General features: G+C 55.1%; 1 protein-coding gene across 1 annotated transcript in view; it reads left to right on the top strand.

Moving 5' to 3' along the window:
- Positions 1-22,658, top strand: part of ARHGAP23 (Rho GTPase activating protein 23) — a gene marked incomplete at both ends in the record, with an annotated part of 68,407 nt that extends 45,749 nt beyond the window's left edge. Inside the window, 9 exons of the mRNA XM_080827487.1 lie at positions 364-519; positions 4,163-4,241; positions 6,624-6,697; positions 6,972-7,061; positions 7,854-7,979; positions 15,041-15,082; positions 15,674-15,770; positions 17,873-17,904; positions 21,591-22,658. Of these exons, the coding sequence (XP_080683613.1) occupies positions 364-519; positions 4,163-4,241; positions 6,624-6,697; positions 6,972-7,061; positions 7,854-7,979; positions 15,041-15,082; positions 15,674-15,770; positions 17,873-17,904; positions 21,591-22,658 (1,764 nt within the window). The remainder of the gene's footprint in view (positions 1-363; positions 520-4,162; positions 4,242-6,623; positions 6,698-6,971; positions 7,062-7,853; positions 7,980-15,040; positions 15,083-15,673; positions 15,771-17,872; positions 17,905-21,590) is intronic.
- Between the last annotated feature and the right edge of the window lie 2,105 nt (positions 22,659-24,763).

The following is a 24,763-nucleotide window of genomic DNA, read 5'->3' on the forward strand; positions in this document are numbered from 1 at the left end:
TAGGGCCAGGGCTGAGCGAGGTACGAACTAGCTCTCCTTCTTGCAGACACAGTGGTTGGAGGGCTGGGGAGGCGCCCAGGGAAGAGACAGCAGAGCTAAGGCAGAGCCCAGAATCCCCAGTCCTGCAGCTGGGGTTCCTTGGCACACCTCGGCGAGGCTCTGGTGTTCTTTTTAGCCCCCAGACTGGAGAGGACTGGAGGCTGTGAGGGCCTATGTCCCCCCACTCCTCCACCCTGCACAGGGCTCCCAGCAGCAGCTCTGGCCTTGCTCTGCTCCCGCCTTGGCCTTCCCACCTCTTCCAGCCCACTGGTGGGGAGTCCTGCCTTGGCCTTCTTAACATGCTTGCCCTGCCTGTGTCTCCAGCGGGTCCCCCTGATTGTGGCCGCATGCTGTCGCATTGTGGAGGCACGGGGACTGGAGTCCACGGGCATTTACCGGGTGCCCGGCAACAACGCGGTGGTGTCCAGTTTGCAGGAGCAGCTCAACCGTGGGCCTGGCGACATCAACCTGCAGGATGAGGTGGGCACAGCGGAGGAGGGGGGCAAGGCGGTGTGTGTGTGTGTCTCTCTGGTGTTTGTTAGACCCTGCGATGTGCCTGGCAGTAGGCCAGGGCCCCGAGACAGGCAAGGCGGGACCTGCCCTGGCAAGCTAGTCCTGGGGATGGGCATCACCCTGGCCAAAGCTGGATAGATAGACCAGGTCATGGACAGGAAGCCCTTGAGGGCAATCCTTTCTGGGACTTTGAGGATGAATAGCGTGCACTGAATGCCAGTGAAAGCCGGGTAGGGCCATCCCAGGCTAGGGGAATGGCTGGGGCAAAGGCGTGGGCTCTGAGGGGTCGCCAACAGCCAACTCCCGTTCTCTGCAAAGGGCCAGGTGGCAAACCTAGGTGTTGGTTACCACTTGGTCTCTTCCTCCTCCTCCTCCTCCTCCTCTTTGTTCACAGCCCTTTAAACATGGAAAAGCCCTTCTTAGCTTCAGGGCCATACAAACCAGGCCGTGAGCTGGACTGGAGCCCTGAGCTGCAGTTTGCAGACCCCTGGTGGAGAGGGGGAGCCTGTGGTATTTTGTGGAGCAGCCAGCACTTTGGGGAGGTGGAGGGCTGGTCAGGGGAGACAGAGGCAGCAGGGGAATGAATCTTTCAGCCTGACTTAAGGGCTCCCTGTAAGTTACATGTCAGTTACAGTTCAGTGAAGCTGGAAAAAAGCCAGAAATGTATTTCAGTGTGAACAAGAAAAGTAACAAAAGTGTTTGCAGCAGGGCCAGTGTTTCTCAAACTGTGTTCCCCAGAGGAGCTGTGGGGGGCAGGGAGCAGGTCAGGAGCTCCCATCCTGGCTTGAACTAGAGTAATCTGCTTATTCTGTTTTTTTAATGTCCGTTATTTTCATATTGGGTTTTCATGTTTGACAAAAGGGGCTCTGCTGAGATAGATGTTTGGGAAGACCACAGTGAAGTCCCATGAGTCCTATATCATGAAGCTTTTTGTGACACCTGACAGTCTTCCTGCCCTTGGGGAGGAAATGGGGAGCCATGCCATGTGGGATAGGAGGCAAGAGAAAAGGCTGATCTCACCAGGGACCAGATTGTGTGATGAGGAAGGAAAAGACGCTGAGGGCTGGAGCAGGCAGGAAACTTGAGTGTTGGAATCTTTAAAGGATGAATGTGAAGGGGACAGGTGGACCAGAAGGCCATCCTGGCTGGGAATGATGACATTTTCCAAAACCCCAGAGAAGGGCCTGGGTGTCGGGAGAGAATGGACCTGCCTCCTTCCTCCTTCCTGGACTTGGCAGTGGGGAGGGTGAGGCGCAGGGCAGGAGGCAGAGGGCTTTTGATGGCTCCAGTGAATCCTTTGACCTTGATTCGGTGGACAATAGGGAGCCAAAAGTGGGGTCTGCTCTAGCTTATGCCTGATGGATATGAATGAGGGAGGCCCAGAGCAGGGCATCTACAGGAGAAATTGTTGATATGTGTGAAGTGCCAGGGGCCAGGAGGACACAGTGGTCCCAGGGGAATAGGAAGATGGGAGCAGCTCTAGGAGTTGGCCATGTGGGAGGGAGGAAAGGGGCGCAGGGAAGAGCCAACATTCGAGCTGGGGGCTGATGGTATGTCTCTGGCAGAAACTGGGAAGTAGGGCCAGAGAAGGAGGATGAGTCAGGGTGGGGCCCCCCAGATTTGGGGTGATGGCCAAGAGTTGGCTGGAGAATGGGTGTAGTTGGAGTACAGAGCCGGACGATGGAGGGAGCTGCTGGGTGGGCAGAGGTGGGCAGTAGTAGGCGAGGCTCTGCATGGTTCAAAGGAGAGGGTGCCAGTGAGGGCGGGGCTGAGGGGCGGATACATGCACATGGGAGGGGTCCAGAAGCCATGGGTTTGGCGGCTGGGGGATGAGAAGAGCCCTACCTTAGGGCCAGAAGGTGACAGGGCAGGTGGGCAGAAGCCGCACTGGGTAGGGGCGGGTATGCACTGAAGCACGTTTGCTGGGCCTTAGCCGGGGAGAGGCATGGCCAGAGTTGGGGGGCAGCCGGCCCAAGTCAGGGGCCAGAGTGTGTTGGGTGGGTGGTTTTGTCTCAGACATTGGTCTTGTCCTTTGTTGTCAGACCGCTGAAAGTTAAGTGTTTGATTTTGTTTTTTGTTTTTTAATTTTTTAAAAAGACCTTATTTATTAGAGAGAGAGAGAGAGAAAGAGAAGGTATGAACAGAGGAGAGGGGTTGAGAGAGAAACAGACTCCCCCCTGAGCAAGGAGCCCGATGTGGGGCTCAATCCTAGGACCCTGGAATCATGACCTGAGCTGAAGGCAGATGCTTAACAACTGAGCCACCCAGGTGCCCTGGAGGTTAAGTGTTGTGGTCAGGATACCTGTAACTCCTCCTGAGCCTGAGGGGAAGTACTGTTTGTGGGATGGTGTGGCATTAAGCTGTGGACCCATTGTACAGAGCGTGCATATTGTGGAGCTGGGTGTCTTTGTGGAGAGCCTTATCTTGTTTTCTGGGCCCAAGTTATCTGAGCAGTTACTGGCAAGGCTGGTACCCTTGACTTACGCGGGGCGGTGGTGCCCCCTGGTGGTCAAAGCCCCAAAGACCCAGCCATGCTTCTTTCATTCTTGCATTTGACAACCTATTTCTTTAGAACAGGGCTTCTCAATCTTGACACTTCCGGCAGAATAGTTCTTGGTCACGGGACGTTGTCCTGGGCATCACAGAAAGTTTAAGAGCACCCCGGACTCTATCAACTGGATACCAGTGGCAACCCCCTTCCCCCACTCGCGGAAACCAAAGTGATTCTAGAGTATCACCAAATGTCCCTGGGGGCGTGATTTCTGCTGCTGGGGAGAACTACCATCGTAGACCATTAAAGTGCTGGGCTGATTGAGCTCACCACGTGGCAGGAACACAGTGGGGGATGGGACAGACAGGATCCCTGCTCCTTACGACGCTGCAGTCCCACCAGGCAGATAGGCAGGGACAAAGAGACGAATGCATACAGCAGTGACAAAGTGTAGCAAGTGCCATGGAGAAAACAAAGGGCTGCTGCACAGGTGACAGGGTGGTGGCAGTGGTGGCTGTGTTAGCTGGCACTGTCAGGGAAGGCCTTCCAGAGGCGGTGACATTTGGACAGGGTGAGGAGCCAGGCCTGTGAGGGCAGGGGAGGAAAGTTCTAGTGGAAGGAATCGTCAAGTACAAAAGGCCCGAGACAGGAAGGTGCCAGGCGAAAGCAACTGCTATGTCATGGATAAGGTGGTGGGGTGTTCAAGGATGACTTTCTGCTAAATGGGAAGCCCTGGGAGGCAGGAGGGTATGCTAGTAGGCCCAAAGAGGTCTAATCACCAAGGAGGTTTTGCTCATTTCTGTCCCGCAGTAGTGGCACCAAAGAAGGTAGCTGATACCTTCTACGGGTAGGCAAATGTTCGAGCCTCCTGGGCTTGCTGGAGCAGGGAGGGGCTGGGCTGGTCTGTCAGGGGGCCAAGACCCAGCTGGGGGCGGTTCTGCCACCACCCCCGATGAGTCTTCTTAGTCCGAGATCTCTGGTCTGGGCGGAGCTGCAAGTGTACCCCAGGGATGGCCTGGGCTGGGCTGGGCTGGGCTGGACTCTGGGGCTGGACTTGCATGGAGGCATGGGCGCCCCACTGGGCCTGCCCGGGGCATGACGTCTTTGCCCTCTCCCCAGCGCTGGCAAGACCTCAATGTGATCAGCAGCCTGCTCAAGTCCTTCTTCCGGAAGCTGCCCGAGCCTCTTTTCACCGACGGTGAGTAGCAGGTGGTGGTGGAGGATGGAAGGAGGAGGGATGCCTATCCGTGCTGCACTCCAGTAACTTTTTCAGTTGGATTTGTTGGTTTCACTCTTTGGGTTTTTGTTTTCATGCAAGAGAAACACATGCTTGTCGCAGTCTTGGTATAGATACAAGTAACGAAAGTGCCAAGGTCCCTGTCCCCAGAGGTTATCCTAGCACTTTCTGAGGACTGGCTGCGTGCCAAGCCCAGCTCCCTCCAACAACAACACCAGGTACCATTATCTCCACTGGACAGATGAGGAAACAAAGAGGAAGAGATTTGCCCAAGATCACACAGGTTGTACATGTCAGAGCCAGCATCCGGCCCCAGGCACACTCCAGAGCCCAGGCTCTCGACCGTTTGCTGGTCTGTCAGGTCTGCGAGTTTCCTCCCAGACTGTCTTACACACACGACGGAGACATACATGCAGGGATAGGGTTGGGAGCTGGGTGAGTTCGCTGGTGCGTTGACAAATGTGGAACACCTGGCTCTCCAGGGGAAAAAGCCTTGATTCTTAGTGTTTTTTCAGTCACCATAGTACAAATCTTCCCACCGTGGCTTATTTTAAGTTCCTGATAGGCTGCTGTCCTTAACAAAAGGAGGCTTCAGGGGCCCCTGGGTGGCTCAGTGGGTTAAGCCTCTGCCTTTGGTTCAGGTCATGATCTCAGGGTCCTGGGATCGAGCCCCACATTGGGCTCTCTGCTCGGCAGGCAGCCTGCTTCCCTCTCTCTCTCTGCCTGCCTCTCTGCTTACTTGTGATCTTTCTCTGTCAAATAAATAAATAAAACCTTTAAAAAAATACCAAAACAAAAGGAGGCTTCTAATTTTGCGATTCATTCGTGTCTGTACAAGGACCTCTACCTCATTCTTCTTTTAAATCAACCACATAGTTGTTCATAGTCTGAATAGATTATAATTTGCCTAATCACTCCCCTAGGGATGGATATTTAGATTGCGTTCAGATTTTTGCTCTTACAAAAATGGTTGCAAAGACTTTCCTGAAATGTGTCCCTGCACGCCTGGATCACTGTCCTTGAGGTAGATTCCTAGACGTAGGATTTCTAGGTCAAAGTCCTGATTGACATTTTTGGAAGCTAATGTCAAGTTGCCCTCTGAGAAGAAAGCCCTACTTCACACTTTTGCCAACAGCTTAGGAAAGAATTTGGCCTCCATGCACCCCCATCAACCCTGGATGTTATCAATATTTTACATTTTTGTTAATTGGAAGAGAAATGTCATCTCATTACTGTTTTCATTTTTGTTTCTTTCATTACTAGGAAAATCCACTATCTTTTCATTAGTTTATTGGACTTTTCTGTTTCTTGTCATTTCCTGTTCAGACCGTGTGCCCATTTTCCTGTTGGGTTGTCTTTTTCTGGTACTGATTTGTAGGACACAAGCTCTGTATTAACCCTTTGTTAGGCTTTGCAGATGTTTGCTCCTAGTCTGCCATTTGCCTATAAACTTTGCATTGTAAGGAACTGGAAACAATTATTTTAAGTGTAGTCAAAATTGTTGGTCTTTAACAGATTCTACATCTCATGTTTAGGAAGGCTTCACAATTGTGGAGACATTTTCTTGTTTTTTCTCGATATTTTCATGACTTTTACATTTGGCTCTGAGTGCAGTTAAATTTGTTTGCATACTATGTTAGCTGGAAGTCGATTTTTGTTCCTCCAACAAGATAACTCATTGTCCTAGGGACGTTTGTTGCTACCTGATTTGAAATACTGCTTTTGTCACGTAGTAAACATCCATGAGGACTCTTCTCCTCCTCTCTGTGTCCTCATCCTTGGTCAGCTCTCCCTGTGAGTCCCACATGGCTCTGGCAGTGCTGGGTTTTAAATACGTTTCAGTATCTCAGAGGGCACGTCCCCCCTCATCATTTTTCCTTTACAAGATATCCTCAGCTATCCTTATGCATTTACTTATTAGATGGATTTTAGAATAAACTTACCATGTTCCATTTTTTTAAAGCTCCCCTTGGGCTTCTTCTGGGGACATCTTGACCCAGGCGGGGTGGGCATCTGGAGGCTGAAAGGGCCCTCCTTCTTTCTAGGTAACCTTCTCTTCTGACCTTGTGGTGTCCTTGTCCCGGACGCTGGGGCAAGGACCCCTCTTCCAGTATCAACATGCAGCTCGGGTCTTATTTCTTCCCAAACACACACACCTGGGCTATCCCAGGTCAGGTGCACGCCTGAGTGTCGCTGTTGTGGATTCGGTCACATGGACATGAGGCCACGGAGCTCCCCCCGAACTGAAACAGTCTGGGCCTCCTCAGCTTGGCAGCAGCACCCCCTGAGAGTGGGAAAAGGGACTGCCTCCCGCCTCTCTAAAGAGTCTTCACTGTGTTCTAGACAAATACAATGACTTCATCGAGGCCAATCGCATCGAAGACTCAAGGGAGCGGCTGAAGAGGCTCCGGAAGCTGGTAAGGGGGCAGGGACACCCTTAGGCAAAGGGCAGACTAGGCTGGGGGAGCACCACTGCCCTGGGAGGCCTGGAGTCCAGTGCCGCCAGTTCCTTCTGTGACCTTGGAGAGGCCCTTCTCCTCTCCGGGCCTCAGTTTCTCCATCTCTCCAACAGGGGTGGTTAGAGGGTGGTTTCCAGACCCCCAGGATACGGCAGTGGGAACCCCTGTGGGGTGTATGATGGGAAGGTGGGGAGGCCCTCACAGCCCCATGCCCCTTCTTGCTCTCACCCAGATCCGGGATCTCCCAGGACACTACTATGAAACACTCAAATTCCTCGTGGGGCATCTGAAGACCATTGCTGACCACTCGGAGAAAAACAAGGTGGGGGGACGCTGGCGTGAAATGTGGGGGAAGGAAGCATAGAGGGTCCTCTCAGCATACTCGAAGCTCCTCCGGGTCAAATAATCCCGAGGCCCTCTAGGCATGCCTTCCTCCTTAAAGGTCATTTTGTCCCCACCCCACCCCTCTGGGGTTCTCCCTGGGAGAGCCATCTCCTGAGTTTCTGAGGGTCTCCCAGAGGCAGAGAGCCACAGTCCCGCTGTGTCTGATGGAAATCAATCCTTGGATCTAGCTCGAATCCCTTGCATTGCATTTTCCTTTTCTTTTTTTTTTTTTAAAGACTTTATTTTAAGTAATCTCTACACCCAACGTGGGGCTCGAGCTCACAACCCCAGGATCATGAGTCACACGCTCTACAGACTGAGCCAGCCAGGCGCCCCGCATTGCATCTTTATAATCAAGCCTCTATATCTTCTGGTTCTGTAGCAGGGAGAATCAATGGAGCTATAGGAACTCTCCCAGTTTTAAAATACCCTTAGAACCTCCAGCAGGCCCCTATTCCAGGATCTCTCACTGTTAGCACAGTGTGGGTGAACAGGTTGGGCACTGCCCTTCGCTGCCAGGCCTAGGGATGAGTAAGGCTGAAATCTGGCCTGTGCTCTACTTACCAGGCATCTCCATGCCCAACAAGGAGGAGTCTGTCCCCTAAGCCAGGCATAGCCCAGGATGTGTTTGGGCCTTGGGAGTGAGGGGCCCCCCGGGAGGGATGCCTGGGGGACTGGAGGTCAGAGCTCAGGGGGTGTGAACGTGGACCTGCTCTCCTCCCCTGCCCAGATGGAGCCCAGGAACCTGGCCCTGGTCTTCGGGCCAACGCTGGTGAGGACGTCTGAGGACAACATGGCGGACATGGTGACCCACATGCCGGACCGCTATAAGATCGTGGAGACGCTGATCCAGCACGTAAGCAGCCATCTCCCTCCCTCGCGCCTTGGGGGAAGAACAGGCAGCATAAGCAAGTGCTCCTGGGATGGCAGATGCCCTTCAGAAGCGATGGGCTGTGTTTCCAGGCCAAACAGGAACGGAGCCTAGAATCCTTCTTTCGAGGATGTTTCGTCCCTGAGCTTCCAAGATACATGTGAGGGTCAGAGGGCAGAGGAAGGTCAGGGAAGACGCTGCTGGGTTGGAGAGCCACAGGGTGAGTGCAGGGGCACCTTGGGAAGGTGGCCTCCAGGAGAATTGTCCTGGCAGAAACAGGCAGACAGGTGGACAGGCATAGGGGGTGGGGGCAGAGCTCCGCTTTGCCGGCCCCGCTGGGGCTTTGGGGAGCAAAGGGTGATGCCCAGCGGAAGGGAAGGGAATGGGGCAGGGCAGACCAAGGGCTGAGGCCGGATCCTGCACTTGTGCTCCCCTATGTTTTGGGCTGGTCTCCTTTCTCATGGCTGCCTGGAGAGACCACCAGTCCCCTGTCTCTAAGGATTCTGGTTACTGTCTATGATGGGATGAGAACCTAGAGCAGCCAGCAGGGGGCGCAAGAAGCCTTGGCCCTCCAGAGCCAAACCCAGAACAGCACCGCCCCCTTCTGGGGCATTCAGGGATTGTTGTTGTTTTTTTTTTAATCAATTACGGATTTTGCATTTTTAAATTTCCCTACTGCCGGTAGATGGAATAGACCCCCTCCTGCCAGGAGAAATAAGATTGGCAGCTGGCCAGGGCAACGGGGTCTTTGGCCTCTGCGATGTCACAGATGCTTTAGGGAAGGGAAACCAGGTCATGCTACTTCCATGTTACAGATGAGGAAGCTGGTGCTCAGAGAGGCAAAGTGACTTGCTCAAAGCCACACAGCTAATAAATGACAGCGCCAGGACTGTAGGCCAGCTTTGTCTGACCAAGGTTTGTGCTTCCCTCTGCCCCTACTGCGGGGTCAGACTCCTGGGTTCATCCTAGAGCTGACTTGGCTGGCCAAGTGAGGTGGGGTGGTAGACTTTGGTCCTGCTGACTGGCCCTGCCTGCTTATTTCCTTTCTTTACTGGATGCTCAGGGCTCTGTGCCTCAGGAGGGAACATGGAAGCCTGTTCTCAGGCTAACACTGGGACACCAGCCCGGGAGCCTGCTCCAGAGCTGTGAGGGAAGCCAGGGCCGAGGGGTGGGGGCAGGGATCCTCATGTGGCCTCCGTCTGGGGCAGCTTATCTCCCTTGGAAAAGTTCAGGTCCCCAGCCCAACAGGTAGCCCCTGGAGCCCCTGTGAGTGTGTGCTTTGGGCCGGGGCCAGTGTGGAAGAGAGGGAGACTGGCCCCACTGTTCCTAGGGAAGCCCCCGGAAGCCCAAGGCCTGTGGTCAGCTGGGGTGCCAGGAATAGCACTCTCTGGGAGAAGGGAGACCCAAAGTGTGTCCATTTACCTCCCCTACACCCCCAAGAGGGGGTCCCCCAGCCAACGGCAGCCCCTCCTTTGGGCAGGGTGGCGGGAGGAGGAACACATTTGTCTCCTTCGCAGGAGTCTTCCCAGCGTCCGGCCCCATGTCTGGCAACGTAGTAAACACTCAGAGTTTGTTGAGCGAATGAATGAATGGGTTGCTTTTGAGGTCCTACCCTTCTGGGCTTTCGCACTCGGGGATTCGTTCCCGGGCCCTTCTGGAACTGGGGCCTCTCCGTTCTCTGCCTCCTTGGCACTTGGACATAATCAGCCTGGACAGTTGTCAAGGGAATGAGCTCCCCTCCCCCACCCTGAGTCCCCTGGAGTCCACCCAGCCACGTTTGCCAGTGTCTCTCTGGTCCAGAGCCAGCGTAGTCATGAGTGCAGGCCAGATGGGACTTCGGCAGGGAGCACTCCAGCTCTGGCCCTGAGCCTGTGGCCAGTCAGTGGGTGGTTGAACGCCGAGGGAGACCTGACCTCCTGCTGGGTTTCCGGCCGCAGCCGTCACCTGGCCTCCCTACCGGGGGCTCCTGTCCCCCGTGAAACTCTTGGACAGCAGCACTGGAAGGGGCCGGAAGGCTCCGAGCCCCATCCTTGTGTGGCACAGCGGGCGGAAACGGGTGTGGAGAGAGACAGTAATGTGCCCAGGGTCACATAACATGATCATGGCAGAGTGGAGGTGCGCAGACCCAGGGGGTCACCCTCCCAGTGGCAAGTCGCCAGCCAGCCCATGGCCATGTTCACTAAGCCACCTGAAACCCAAACAAAGACAGCGTCGAGGCATTTGTTCCTTGACTCACTGGACAAATGTGATGATTCTTCCTGCACGTTAGCTCCCCACCTCAGCACTAGTGACCTTGGGAGCTAGATCATTCTTTGTGGGGGGCTGTCCTGTGCATTGGAGGATGGTTAGCAACATCTCTGGCTAAATGCCAGGAGCACCCATCCGGTTGTGACAAATGCAAATGTCTATGTTTGCCAGATGTCCCCCGGGGTTCGGGGGCCCAACTCACCCTGGCTGAGAGGCCCTGCAGCAGGGCTGGAGGGCTCTGGTTCTGGGGCCAGCTGGCCGAGTTCGCCTCTGCCTCTGCTCCTTGCCTGCTGTGCGACCTCGAATGAGTGACTGACTCTCGTCTGCAGAGCAGAGAGAGTGGTCATGCTTTCCTCACGAAGTAGTCGGGAGGCTTCCGTGAGTTAATAGCTGTAAAGTCCCCCAGACATCGCTTAGCAGCTAGGACGTGGTATGCGGGTTCGAGATTGCCATGCTTGACCTCACAGGCATTACTCCACACCAGAGCCCGGTGCACCTGCTGGGACCAAGGGGATGGAAGCCAGGCCCTGCTCCGAAGGAGCGTTGCCCAGCCCATTCGTTTCATGGGCTATGGCCAGGGAAGCCCCATGGGAGGACCCGACCCTGCCCCAGATGTGGGGCTGGGACTGTGGCTGGGGGCTCCCTGCAGTGTCTTCAATGGCCTCAAGGAATTTAGCCAGGCAGGGACAGGAGAACGCATGGTAGGCAAAGGGAACTGGGTGTACATCAGCTGGTGGGCATTCTTCCAGAGAACTCTGGGCTGCCTGGAAGGTTCCTTCATACCTCTGGGTTCCCATGGCACTTTTGGGCACCTGCAAATCAAGTTAAAGGCTGGCTTCTCAGGGCTCCCTCTACTCAGCCTGTCCCTGCACCTTTTTGTAATTCCAGCTAATGTCTATTATACACTAATAATGTGTTATACTGAGCACTTTATATACAGTGTTTTGTTATTTTTTAAAAATTTGAATGGGGGGGGTCTCATGGGTGGCTCAGTCAGTTAAGCATCTGCCTTCAGCTCAGGTCATGATCAGCGAGGAGTCTGTTTCTCCCTCTCCCTCTTGTGCCTCTCCCCCTGCTTGTGCGCTCTCTCTCTCTCTCTCTCTCTCTGTCAAATAAATAAATACAATCTTAAAAAAATAATTTAAATGGATGGGGTTGCTTGGATGAATGTCTGACTCTTGATTTGGCTCAGGCTCATGATCTCAGGGTCGTGATGGAGCGTGACGTTGGGCTGCACACTGGGTGCAGAATCTGCTTGACATTCTCTCCCTCCCTGTCCCTCTGCCCAGCCCCTCTCCTGCTCACAACCCGTGTGCGCGCATGCTCTCTCTCTGTCTCAAGACATTTATTTTTAGTGGAGTTATAATTGACATGTGATATTATATTAGCTTCATGCGTACAACATAATGATTCGACATTTGTATATATTTGTATATTTGTATATATTGTGAAATGATCAGCACTGTTAAGTCTAGTTACCACCCATTGCCATGAGTAGTTACAGTTGTTTTTCTTGTGATGAGAAAATTTTTTTAAGATTTATTTATTTATTTTAGAGGGAGAAAGCAAGAGAGAGAGGAGGGTGGGAAGGGGCAGAGGGAGAGGGAGAGAGAATCTCAAGCAGACTCCCCGCTGAGCACAGGGCCTGACATGGGGCTCCAAGACACCAGGCTCATGACCTGAGCAGAAATCAAGAGTCAGATGCTTCACAGACTGAGCCACCCAGGCATCCCTTGTGATGAGAATGTCTAAGATTTATTCTCTTAGTAACTTCCAAATAGACAAGATGGTGATATCAACTATAGTCATCACGCTCTGTTACATCCCCATGACTTATCTATTTTGTAATTGGAAGTTTGTACCTTTTGACCCCTTCACCTCCTTGGTCCTCCCCCCGCCAACTCCTGGCAACCACCGACCTGTTCTCTCTGAGCTTGGATTTTGTGTGTCTGTTTGTTTTAGATTCCACGTATAAGTGAGAGCATACAGTGTTTGACTTTCTCAGTCTGACTTATTTCATTTAGCGTAGTGCCCTTGAGCTCTGCCCCTGTGGTCACAAAGGGCAAGATTTCCTTCTTTTTATGGCTGAGGAGTATTTCATTTTATAGGCATACCACATCTTCTTTATTCTTCCGCCAATAGACAGGTCAATTCCATATCTTGGCTATTGTAATAATGAGCTGCAGCGAACATCAGGGTGCAGATATCTTTTCTTGTTGGTGTTTTGTTTTTTTTCCCCTTCAGATAAATACCCAGAAGTGGAATTCCTGGATCATAGGGCAGTTCTACTTTTAACTTTTTTGAGGAACCTCCATACTGGTTTCCAGAGTGGCTGCACCATTTTACATTCCCACCAAGAGGGTGTGAGGGTTCCCTCTCCCCCCACATCCTTGCCAACAGTTGGTATTTTAGTCTTTTTTCATATGGGATTTCATGTTAATTCTCACCACTCTAGAAGTAGATAGTCCTATTATGCCCATTTTGCAGATAAGTAAATAGACTCAGGTCATTTACCTGAGGTGAACTTGAGCCTGAGACAACTGATTTTAGATTTTGTGTTACTCTTTTTAAAGATTTTATTTATTTATTTGAGAGACAGAGAACCCGCACATGTGTGCACGTGTGAGGTGGAGGGGCAGAGGGAGAGAGAGAAGCAGACTCCCCATTGAGCAGGGAGCCCAATGCAGGGCTTGATCCCAGAACCTGAGCTGAAGGCAGGTTAATGCTTAACAGACTGAGCTACCCATGCTCCCCTAGATCTTGCCTTATTTCTTATTTTCTCTTCTCTTTCTTATTTCTCTTCTGTGCCACTTATTTGGGTTAATAATACACCTGATTTCAATGAATAACTGAGGTTCATGGCACACGGTCATTATCAGCCTGCAAGTCTCCTTGTTCTCCCCTCCATTCCTACCCACTCTGCTGCCCCATAGTGACCCACTCTAATAGGTTAATATGTGTCCTTCCAAACCACTTCTTTATGCTTATTTTATTTATTTTTAAACAAACAGTATTTTTAAAAAGACTTTATTTATTTATTTGACAGCAAAAGAGACAGTGAAAGAAGGAATACAAGTGGGGGTAGTGGGAGAGGGAGAAGCAGGCTTCTTGCTGAGCAGGGAGCCCAATGCAGGGCTCGATCCCAGGACCCTGAGATCATGACCTGAGCCCAAGGCAGAGGCTTAACCTACTGAGTCACTCAGACTCCCTAAACAGTATTTTTTTTTTAAGTAATCTCTCTGCCCAACATGGGGCTTGAACTCATAAGCCCAAGATCAAGAGTTGCAAGCTCTACCAACTGAGCCAGCCAGGAACCCCAAATATTCTGCGTGTTTTAATTTCCAACCAGTGAGTTTAGTTCCTTTGCTTGATTCTAATTTCTGTTACTGTTAGGGCTTAGCTCAGCTACCTTAAGTGTCATTTTCTGTTTACCCCATTTTCATTTTATTTCTCTTCAGTCTGTCCTACCTTGCTTTGGATGAATTGATTTTCATTTTCCTGATCGGAAAATTACACAACTTATAAAGCCCATCCTGTGTTTGATCACACAATTATAACAGCCCATACTTATGTTTCCTTTTCACTGACAATTTCTAAAGCTCATCAATATCCATTGTCTTCCTTCCACCACATCTAAAAGCCAAGTACCTTTGTGTACCCTCCCCTGTCACTGGTTTCTCCCTCTGTGCCCAAAATCCATCGCATCCTGGAGATACTTTGTTTGTATATGTGCATGAGTGTCCTTTCTTGAATTGACAGTGGGCTTTTCTACGCTACTATCCATCCTTCTCAGAGCTTGTTACTCCAACCCGGCATCATTCTTTACGTGCTCATGTACACAATTAAGAGAGTCTTTGTGCGGTAAGCATTTTGATGTCTTAGAATAGCTGTAGTTCATGCTCAAAGTGAGAGTTTAGCAGGGTATAAAAATCTAGGTTCCAAATTCCTACATTCATAGTCCAGCGATACAGCGAAACTATTGTCTTGGGTCTGCTACTGCTGAAAGTTCTAGTTTACAGCTGACACTTGCTCATTTGCAGTCTGTTTTTGTTTTTCAGAAAACTTTTAAGGTTTCATTTTCAAGATTCCCAAATTTCACAAAATATATATTTAAGAGTGGGATCTTTAGTTTATTGTCTATGCTGTTTGGCATTTATGCGAAAAGACTTGCCTGCCTGCCCCTCAGGGAACCTCCTAACATGTCCCTCCAGACACTTCTCTTTCCTGGCCGGAGGAGGGTGTGCTGCCCGCGGCAGTGTGGTGGGCAGGGCTGGGGAGAGGTACACAGCCCTGGCAGCCATGACTGGCCTTCTCCCTGCAGTGGCCCCAGCCGGCACTAGATGGCGCTGCTGCCCCTGACACACACACACACACACACACACACCCCCACACACCCACCCCCCCCACCCCCCCCCGTACTTGGGAGCCAGCCTCAGTGATGTGCCCTGGACAGTGTCTAGTGACAGCTGACCCCAAATCTCACCCTGAGCTGGCCCTCTATCAATCTCAGCCCCCTCCCAGCCCAGGCTGTGTTTCCCTCCCACACTGGGGTCCAGCCTTTTCTCTCCCCCGGGGTTTCTCATAGTCTGTGGAGTTGGGTCCTGGGGTTCATCACCTTCCCTTGAGGACTTCTAGTAACTAGGCAAGAATGAGGTTGTTGAAAAGAGGAGGGACCCTCGCCTTGGTGCCCTCTCTTGTCCCGCTCCATCTGACATCGAGTGGGGTCCTCTGGACTGTGCAGCTTGTCTTCCCTCAGCCCCTTTCCACACTGAGTTCACTTCCTTTTGTCTCCTCTGCAGTCAGACTGGTTCTTCAGCGATGATGAGGACAAGGGAGAGAGAGTAAGTGATGCGGGGGGGAGGGGTGGGTCTGGTCTGAGGTGGGCCCTCATCCCAGGCTGGGGGCCAGGAGAGGGCAGACAGCAAGACTCAAGCAGGGCAAGGTCCCTGTCCTTGGGGCTTCCCAGTCTGGTGGAGGAAACATCGACCCTCTCTTCAGGAGCCTCTAATCTAATGGGAGACACAGTCCTTGCCTTCATGAGCCCTGGGTTTGAGGGGGGAGATATAAGCCTTACCCTAAGGAAACTGAGTCCAATAGCAAAGGTAAACCCTACCTTCCCACCTTACGTGGAAGATACAGGTCTTAGGAAGGTCCAGTCTGATGGGGGAGACACAGCTCCTGCCTTTAGCTGAGAGAGCGGCTCCAGCCTTTGGGGATTCAATCAAGGTGTTGGAGAAGGCACAAAATAGCCTAGTGGGGGACATGTAGGACCTGCCCTCAAGAGTGCCTGATGGATGAGAGAGACAGCCACTGCCCTGGTGAGCCCTGGTCTGATGGCGGAGTCACTGGCCCTGCCTTCAAGTTACCCCAGGTTGCGGGACCACAGTCCAGCCATCTGAGGGCATGCTGGCTGACCCCCCTCCTGTTTGCAGACTCCCGTGGATGACAAGGAGCCTCAGTCAGTGCCCAACATTGAGTACCTCCTGCCTAACATTGGCAGGACAGTGCCCCCTGGGGACCCAGGTTCAGGTGAGTGCAGGGGCTCAGGGAGGAGGGGGCGGGGGTGGACTCTGCATTCTCCAGGGTCCCAGATGCTTGGCCAGATGCCCACCTTCCCTGCTCTGCCCCAGCGGGGCCCTTCCCTGCCCCCCCCCCACCCCGAGACTGGGCTGTGGCAGGGCCATCTCCGCTCCAGGGAGGTCTGGCTTGCCCGTGCGCCCGCCTCTGTGTCTGCTCAGCTGCCCCCGGGGCTGGGTAGGGGCTTTGTTCGCCCTCCTTCACTGGTTTCCTTCCTGAGCTTTTTATTTCTCTGGGGCTGTGTCCTTCCGGGCATGTTCCTCTTTTTAATTTTTCTTCCTTTTCTCCTTGCACCCCTCCACCCTCCTCTCTCTTCTCCCTGTGCTCTCCTCCCGCCCCTGGACCCTGCCCCCCTCTTCTCTCCTTCCCCTCCTCCAGCGGACCTGTTGGAGATTTAAAGGGTACAGTGTGGCATTGCGGCCTCGGTCACTAACAGTGGCGGGTGATTATAAGAAGGCTGGGCAGGCCCGGGGGGCAGGCAGAAAGGTCCCAGACTGTGAGCACCTCGACGTGACATACCAGCTCCCCACGCTTGTTAACAGCTTACCCCCGCCTTAACCCTCCCAGCTGAAGGCCCCTTCTCAGGAGGAAGGAGGCATTTGTTGGAGGCAGATCCTATCCCCTTGCCGGGAAGTCTGAGCACTGCAGGTTGCCCCCCACAGTCCCCAGACTCTGGCCTTCTCTCTGTGCCGAGCCCGGCTACTTCAGGTTGTCCAGAGGGGGAGGCTTAGCTGGAAAGGGGACCCAGCCTGTCTAGACACAGGGGATGTCACCCCCCCAGAAGCCCCTCTATAGCCACAGCTCCTGCCTCAGTTGCCTCCGAGGGCTGGCTCTTCCTGTGTCTAAAACCAGAACCCCTGGTCACTCAGCCCCTATGTCCTGTTTCTGGGCGCTGAGCCTCATAGCAGAGCAGCCCCAAGCAGTCCCTCCTTGGCTCAAGGCACTAGCTTGTCTCACCCCATGGGTGAGTCCCCCTTCGTATTTTGACGGCTCCTGTCTCTGATAGAGGCATTCCACAGCACCCCTAGTTCCCAGGGCAGGCTGAGGAGGGAGCCAGAGGACAAGGTGGGTGGGGGTGGCAGAGAGGAGCCCCCCGTTTCTTCTAATCACCTGCTGCCGCACCCCTGCCCCGTGTGTCTCACTGTGTGGTCGGCCGTCTGCTCTTCTCACTGTGTGCAGGGGAGGGCTGGGGAGGAGGGCTCACTTGCTTGCCAGAGAGTGTGGATTAACCGTGCCTGCCCACTGCCCCATCAGACCCCAGGAGGTCCTTAGATCAGCCTGGAGAAGACCCTGCCAGGACTGGTTTCTGGTTCCTTCTCAACCCCAGTGATGTTAAGGGAGGGGGACCCAAGTCCCGCAGATGTAACAGTTGCACTCTTCTTCGTAGCTCTGATAATTAACAGGGGCCTTACCCCATCAGAGCAGACTGAGCTGGAGTCTGGAGCTGGAACCTAGCAAGGCCCTAAGCACCAGCCCGCTCTAGCTCCTGTGTCCCGCCCCCCTGCTGCCTGCTCCTGTACCCCATCCCACACGGGGTCCGCTGTCTTCCTCCTGTCCTGGAGTCGGGGGTGGGGGTGGAGGTAGATGTAGGTCCCACCTGTCTGTGCACTGTGTGGTCTCCATTTCTCCAGAGCATCTGTGACTTGCCGTGTTTCATTGTGGTTTCTGTGGATTGCGTCTGGTATTTGGTATTTTCTCTCCAATGCTTCAGAGTAACAGGGACAGGAGGGGCGGGGAGAGGAACTAGGCCCAAAGAAAAGTCCCCCCTCCCACCCCTTGCCCCCGACCCTGGCCAATGAGAGTCTAGGGACTGGCAGCCTGATGTCACTTCCTGCCTCAAAGGGGAAGTGGTGATTGACATCATTAGCCGCTCCATCCCTGTCCCCACAGGAAATGACATCAGAAGCCCATCACACTCCCAGGACCCGGGGAGATCTCAGGTGTCTGAACTCCCCGGTTTCTGAACTCCTCCAAAGAGAGGGAGTTGCGTTTACGAGACAGCCTCCTCCTGCCCCAATTTAACTTTCATTTTTCTTTCTCGCTCTCCCCAACAGATTCCACCACCTGCAGTTCAGCCAAGTCCAAGGTGAGTGCCAAAGCCATTCCGAAGGTTCTATCCCTGTCCAGGCCAGCCTGCTCTTTGCTTTTGGTCCAGGGAAAGGGGAGAAGTGCTTTTGGCCCCTGAGGAAGGTTGCTGGTCCCTGGGAAGGCAGGCGGGAAGGACTGTGTATACGAGATCAGTGGAGAAGCTGCTGACTTTGGCAGTGCTGCAGGAGGCGTCTGGGGGAAGAGAAGGCTCTGGCTTGGGAGTTAGGCAGCCGGGGGTGGGGCAGGGGCGGGCAGTGTGCCCAGTGGTCAGAAGCACAGCAGTCCTGGGTCTGAGTCCTGGCTCCAGCGCTCCATAGCTTCAGGACATCAGGCAAGGTGCTTAACTTCTTTGTGACCTCAGCTTCTTCACCTATAAATGAGGCCTGGTATTTATCCCCATTTATGGGGATATGGGAACCAGCAGATATGTCTGCTACAGTAACTAGGCTTTTTGGAGAGCCCAAAGCAAGCAGAAGGAAGGAAATAATAAAGACAAGAGCATCAATCAATGAAATTGGAAACAGTTGAGAAAAATCGATGAAACTGAAAGCTGATTCTCCGAACCAGCCCTCACAGTCAGCTAGTCCTGCCTGCTGCAGAGCCCGGCCTCTGACACAGAGCCCGTGAGGCCAGCACGGCTGTCCAGCTGTTAGAGTAGAGCTGAATGGCCAAGGGGGTTGTCTTAGTCAGCGTGGGCTGCCGTGACAAAATGCCACATATGGGGTGGGTTAAACAACAGACATCTCTTTCTTCACGGTTCTTAAGGCTAGATGTCTAAGCTGAAGGTGTCAGCGTGGTCAGTTTCTGCTGCGAGCTCTCTTCCTGTCTTGTGGATGGCCGTCTTCTCGCTGTGTCCTCACAGAGCAGAGAGAAAGCAATCACACATGCTCCCTGGCGTCTCTTTGTGTCACAGCACTAATGCCGCCATCAGGGCGTGACTGCCTTCCCTCCCAAAGACCCCGTCTCCAAATACACTAGGGGTCGGGGCTTGCTTCGGCAGTTAGATTCAGGGAGGGGGACACAATTCTGTCCGCAGTAGCGGGTGAAATCACTAAACTTTGGTGATTGAACCAGACTCATTTTGGTCTGGGTCTCTAAGCACTGGCCAGGTCCCAGTGAGCCCAGTGTACCTGCCGGACACCAAGCAGGTGCTCATTACATATTAGATGAATGTACTGGGTGGGGGGCGCCTGGGGGTCCTAGTCAGTTAAGCGTCCAACTCTTGATTTCTGCTCAGTTCATGATCTCGGGGTCATGAGACAGAGCCACGTGGCGGGCTATGCACTGGGCATGGAGCCTGCTTGGGGGTCTCTCTCTCCCTCTGCCCCTCCCCTCCCTACTTGCATGCTCTCTCGCTCTCTCAAACAAACAAACAAACAAACAAAAGAAAGAAAGAGAAAAAGAAGAATGTCCTGGGCAGAAGGAAAGAAGGCTGCTTTAGTCTGGGACAGAGGTCCCTGCAGCCTCTCCACAGAACTTCTGACTGCACACCTGTGGGGCGCTCACCCCATCAGAAGACTGCTGTAACGGGGAGCAAGTTCATTACAGTGACCCGAACCCAGCTCCATGTTACTTCTACCCATTTGCTCCTGCTAGCCTCCTGGCTTCCCAGGGCTGACCTCTTGACCTTTCTGTGCATGTCCTGACCTCTGCCTTCCTGGAAGGGACCATCGCGACTTCACTGCTTCTGCAGCTAGCAGGGAGGAGAGGATATTTGATCGGGTGGTCCTAGTGGCCTCTCAGGTCTCTCCGAGAGCATCGGCCAGTCGAAGTGGCACTGACCACCCTGTGCCTCGGGGCGATCACATCGTGCTGCCCCATGGCCCAGCTCCAGGGATTGCCTTCGGGAGCCCAGTTGACGGCCACGGCCAGGGAGCCCCGTGCCTCTGAATCCTGACTGCCTGGCACGTGTTGGCTTTCTCAGAACCAGCTGATGTGAGAGAGAGCACGTAGGTTGCGGGGGGCCACGCGAGGCATCTCTGGGTCTACACTCAGTATTACGCTGTGGCTGAAGCGGGCGGTGGCTTTGGAGGAGGGGGTCACGGGGCAGGCCGTTCCAGCCCAGCAGGGGGAGCAGTTCCAGCCTCTGCATCCGCAGGGCCTTCATCCCTTTGTCCGTTCACTTGACATTTACTGAACGCCTGCTATGTGCCAGGCACGGCGCTAGGGGTCATGGATGCAAACAGAAATAAGCCACAGACCTTGCTCTCAAGGAACTGTTTGATGCAGTTGATGTGGAAACAGACCCATCCTGATGGGAGAAGAGCAGGTGCAGCTGTGTTTTCAAAGGACAAGGCGAGGGCTGCGAGGTAGCCTCATGGAGGACTTAGAGCTCACCCAGCAAGTAGGGCGGGCTCGGGGGGCAGCGGCTAAGGGCTGCCAGTGTTAAAATGCAGGGGGGTCTGGCAGGGGGGCATTGCCCAATTGAAGGCTGTGTTGGGGTTGGGGTTGGGTTAGGGAAGGCCCTAGGCTGGGAAAGTTGGGACCAGATTGTGAAGGGCCCTGTGTCTGGGCTTCATTCAGGTGGGGATGAAGGGGCCCTGCAGAGTGTGGAGGTGATCAGACTCCCACCTAGTCTTAGAAGGGCTGATTGCTCTAGAGGAGGAGGGGCTGGGGTAAGGGAAGGGTGGAGGCAGGGAGTCCTATCAGGAAGAGGGCAGAAAGGTCCAGAGAAGGCAGAGTGAGGGCCTGGAAAGAGGATGGTAAGGATGGGCTGGCTTTGGGAGTCACTTCGGGAGAATCGAGAAGAAGCAGGGGAGAGGCAGGAGGCAGAGAGTCCCCTCAAGGTGGGGAACATGAATGCAGGTGGCTTGGGGCCGGGGGTAGGGAGCATAGTTCAGTTGAAGATAGGCGAGTTTCGGGTGCCTGCAGACACTTTGCTGGAGACGGGTTTGCCGTTGGAAGAAGAGTTCTGGGGTTCAAGGGATAGTTTGGTGTTGGCCGTTGATGGGCAGCATGGGCTCTGCTGGGGCATCGCAGAAGGCTAGGACCAGAAAACACCCACAGGACTTAGCAGCGAGAACAGGCAGAAAGTTGCCCAGTGTGGGGTTGGGAATTACTGTTTTGGAGCAAATTCATGTGGCCACTCCTGGCGGCAGAGCTGGTGGTTGGATTGATGTGGGGCTGCGGGTTGTGGGTGGGACGCTGATGGACTGGCTGAAATGCCAGCCCGTGGGCTGCCGTGGGAAAGGGAAGTGAACTTGGGCGGATTGCCCTGGAGAGGCCCATACATACGGAGTAGGTGCAAAGGCAGGTTTCCCAAGTGGGAGTGAGTGGAGATGGAGGGGTAGAAGCCGCAGTTGGAGGGAGGTGCCCGCCAGGGTCTGGGGATTATCACCCAGGACAGTCTCTGTGAAATGGGTTCAAACTGTCAAGTGTATTCCCTCTCGAGAGGCTATTATCACCAGAGCCGCGTCCACAAGGATTTCTCTAGTGCTGGGCATGGAGAACCGAGTGGAAGGTGGGCGGAGGTGAGGGACCGGCTCCCAGCTCACGGGAAAGAGCGGAGAGTCTGGACTGAAGCCAGAGCGGGTGCCGAGGGCTGGCCGGCTCCCGAGTGGGTAGTGATGCTGCTGCCGGCACAGCCCTCTGGGGAGAACGGTCCCGAAGCCGCCGGGGGAGGGGGCGTGGGGCCGGACCCCGGTGCGGGGGCGCCTCCTGCATTCTGGCCTCTCTCCCGCGCAGGGCTCGTGGGCCCCCAAGAAGGAGCCGTACGCCCGGGAGATGCTGGCGATCTCCTTCATCTCGGCGGTCAATCGCAAGCGGAAGAAACGGCGGGAGGCGCGGGGGCTGGGCAGCAGCACCGACGACGACTCGGAGCAGGAGGTGCACAAGCCCGAGGCGCCGGCGCCGGGGGCGCGGGACCAGCCAGAGGGGCCGCTGCCGGGCGCCGTCGCCGCCGCCGCCGCCGCCCCCGAGGCTCCCGGCCGCCTCAGCCCCCCGGCGGCGCCGGACGAGCGGCCGGCCGCGGACACGCGCTCCATCGTCTCGGGCTACTCCACCCTGTCCACCATGGACCGCAGCGTGTGTTCGGGCGCCGGGGGCCGGCGGCCGGGCGCGGGGGACGAGGCGGACGATGAGCGCAGCGAGCTGAGCCACGTGGAGACGGACACGGAGGCCGGCGCGGGGCCCGGGGGGCGCCCGGCGCGCCGGCCGTCCTTCAGCTCGCACCGCCTCATGCCCTGCGACACGCTGGCGCGCCGCCGCCTGGCCCGAGGCCGCCCGGATGGCGAGGGCGCGGGCGGGGACACGGGCGCGAGCGCGGGGCGCGGCGGGGTGCGCGCCGCGGAGCCCCCGGGCTCGGCCTCGTCCAGCAGCCAGGAGTCGCTGCGCCCCCCGGCGGCCGCGGCGGTGGCGGCGCTAGGCTCGCGGCCGTCGCGCATCGAGGCGCTGCGGCTGCGCCTCCGCGGCACTGCGGACGACATGCTGGCCGTGCGGTTGCGGCGACCGCTCTCGCCCGAGACGCGGCGGCGCCGGAGCAGCTGGCGGCGTCACACGGTGGTGGTGCAGAGCCCGCTGACCGACCTCAACTTCAACGAGTGGAAGGAACTGGGCGGCGGCGGCGGCGGCCCCCCGGAGCCCGCGGGCCCTCGGGCGCACAGCGACAACAAGGACTCAGGCCTCAGCAGCCTGGAGTCCACCAAGGCGCGGGCCCCGTCGTCCGCGGCTTCGCTGCCGCCCGGGGACCAGGGGGCCCTGCAGAGCCAGCCCTCGCGCCGCTCGGCCGCCTCGCGCCTCCATCAATGTCTGTGACCAGCCCCCCTCCCCCCGCCCGGTTCCCCCACCCAGTCTTCTCTGGCTTGCACCTCTTCTTCTTTCGTGCCCCCCCCCCCCCGCTGCGTCTGGCGCTGCAGGCCGCGTCTGTCTAGTTTGTGTGCGGGGATCGGTAGGAGGTGGGCGGGCTAGAAGGCCTGGCTGAGCGAGGTGGGGGCGGGAGGGGACCCCGGAGGTAAGGGGAGGGGGACACTGGAGGGGACAGGCTGCTGGGGGCTATGTTACAGAGTGGGCCCTTCTGTGTCTGCACTTAGAGACCCTTGTTGGCCATGGGGTGCGGATAGGGAACCGCCAAGTCTCAGACTAAAGGAAAGTCGCAGGCTGATGCTGGCTCTCGGCTCCTTTCCTCTGCCCCTGTCCTTAGCTCCTAGCTCCTCGCTGAGGGAAGGGAGTGTCTGTCTGTCCGGGGAGAGGAGATGGAGGGTGTCCGCGGGGGAGGAAGAGCCTGTGTACCAGTGTGCTAGTCACCGTCAGAAGGTGTTTCCTTAACAACTTCTGCCACTCCTGCCCCCTTCGTTCCCCCACCGGCCACAGCGCACACACCACAGCGGGGCTCCCTGCCTTAGCTGCCTCCGGGGATCCTGTCCCCTGCTGTTTGTCAGAGCTGGGGAAGGAAGTCAGGGCCACTCCACAGAGGCAGGACTGAGACTCTTACCAGGCTTACTCCCCTCACCAACTTTTTGCCAACCTGGAAACCACCCTCACTAAGTGTGTTGACCGTGGGGAGCTAGCTGCCGGTGCCCCCCCTACCCCCCACCTCCCTTGCCTGCCATGTCCTTCCAGCTGTGCCTGCTTCTTCCACAACTCAGGCACACAGACCCCACCTTCTTCCCTGGAGGGGGTGTAGGAAACATCCCTGATGTCTCACTCGCTCTCTTTCTCTCTCTCATTCTTCCTCCCTCTTTCTCACACACCACACACACACACACACACACACACTGATTTATGGGATCTGAGCTGGGCTGTTCCTTCAGGATGGGCGGGACCCAGCCCCCTCTTCTCCCCACACTCTGTAAATAGACCTCAGACCACCAGGCCTCCCCACACACGCGCCCTCACTTATTCCAGGGAAGCCCGGGCAGGGTTGTGAACCCCATTGCCACGTCTGTCGGTCCTCTTGTTTTATGCAAAGATTTGCTGTAAAGTAGATTTCTCTCTCCTCCCTCCCTGATCCTTTTATTGTAAATATTGTCTCTAAATGTGTAACATATTATAAAGAATTTATAAGGATTTTTAAAGATGTTTTGCTCATTTAAAAAAGTGTTGTAACAGTGTTGGATAAGCCTCTGGCCCCACGTACGCATGTCTCCTTTCACTGTGTCCTTGACACACCTCTCTAGGCGACAACTAAGATTTCCTGCTTCTGAAAAGTCCTGTCTTAAAAGTATAGTCTCTATCTTGGAAATAAATGGCCTTCCTTGAGGCACGAATCAGCTGTGTGGCTTGTTTCAGAAGGAGGGAAGGGCAGGAGTGGGGTTGGGGTGGGGAAGGGGGATGGGGCTGGGCTGGGGGCACCTTTACCTCCTGCTGGCTCTATGGGTATCCTTGGGGATTTGCATGAGCAATGACATGGGAGCAAAATACGAGCCCGGAGGGTGGCTGATGGTCATTGCTGCAAGAAGTTTCCATGTGCTTTCTGGACTCCTCCAGAGGCAGGGTAGATGCACAGCATCCTCCTTCTCAAGCCTGTCTGGACCTTAAGAATGGTCCAGAGCTGCTGCCCAGAAGACAGGAAGCTTGGGCAAGACCCAGGCCACTGATAGGCCCATCCTGACCCCGGGCATCACTCCAGGCCCAGGCAGTATCCAAAGAGAACAAGAGTGGGTTTTGCCCATTGCCTTACCCCACACGTGTAAGTTTACAGCATGGGTTGGGCTTCCTTCAATGTCGTGGTGCTAGAGGTGCCTCTGCCAGCTTCCAGGCTGCCTCTGATGAGCCTAGTATCCTGTAGGAAGAGCAGGTGACTTTCATCCAGGAGAACCTAGGGGAGAACCCTGCAGCTGGATGGAGCTCAGGCACTGAATCCTCCTTCCTTTCTCTACCCTCCCCCACCCCCATTGTTTTTGTTTGGCAAATGAGCTCCA

The sequence above is a fragment of the Martes martes genome (assembly GCF_963455335.1).
Source record: "Martes martes genome assembly, chromosome: 16".
Lineage (NCBI taxonomy): Eukaryota > Metazoa > Chordata > Mammalia > Carnivora > Mustelidae > Martes > Martes martes.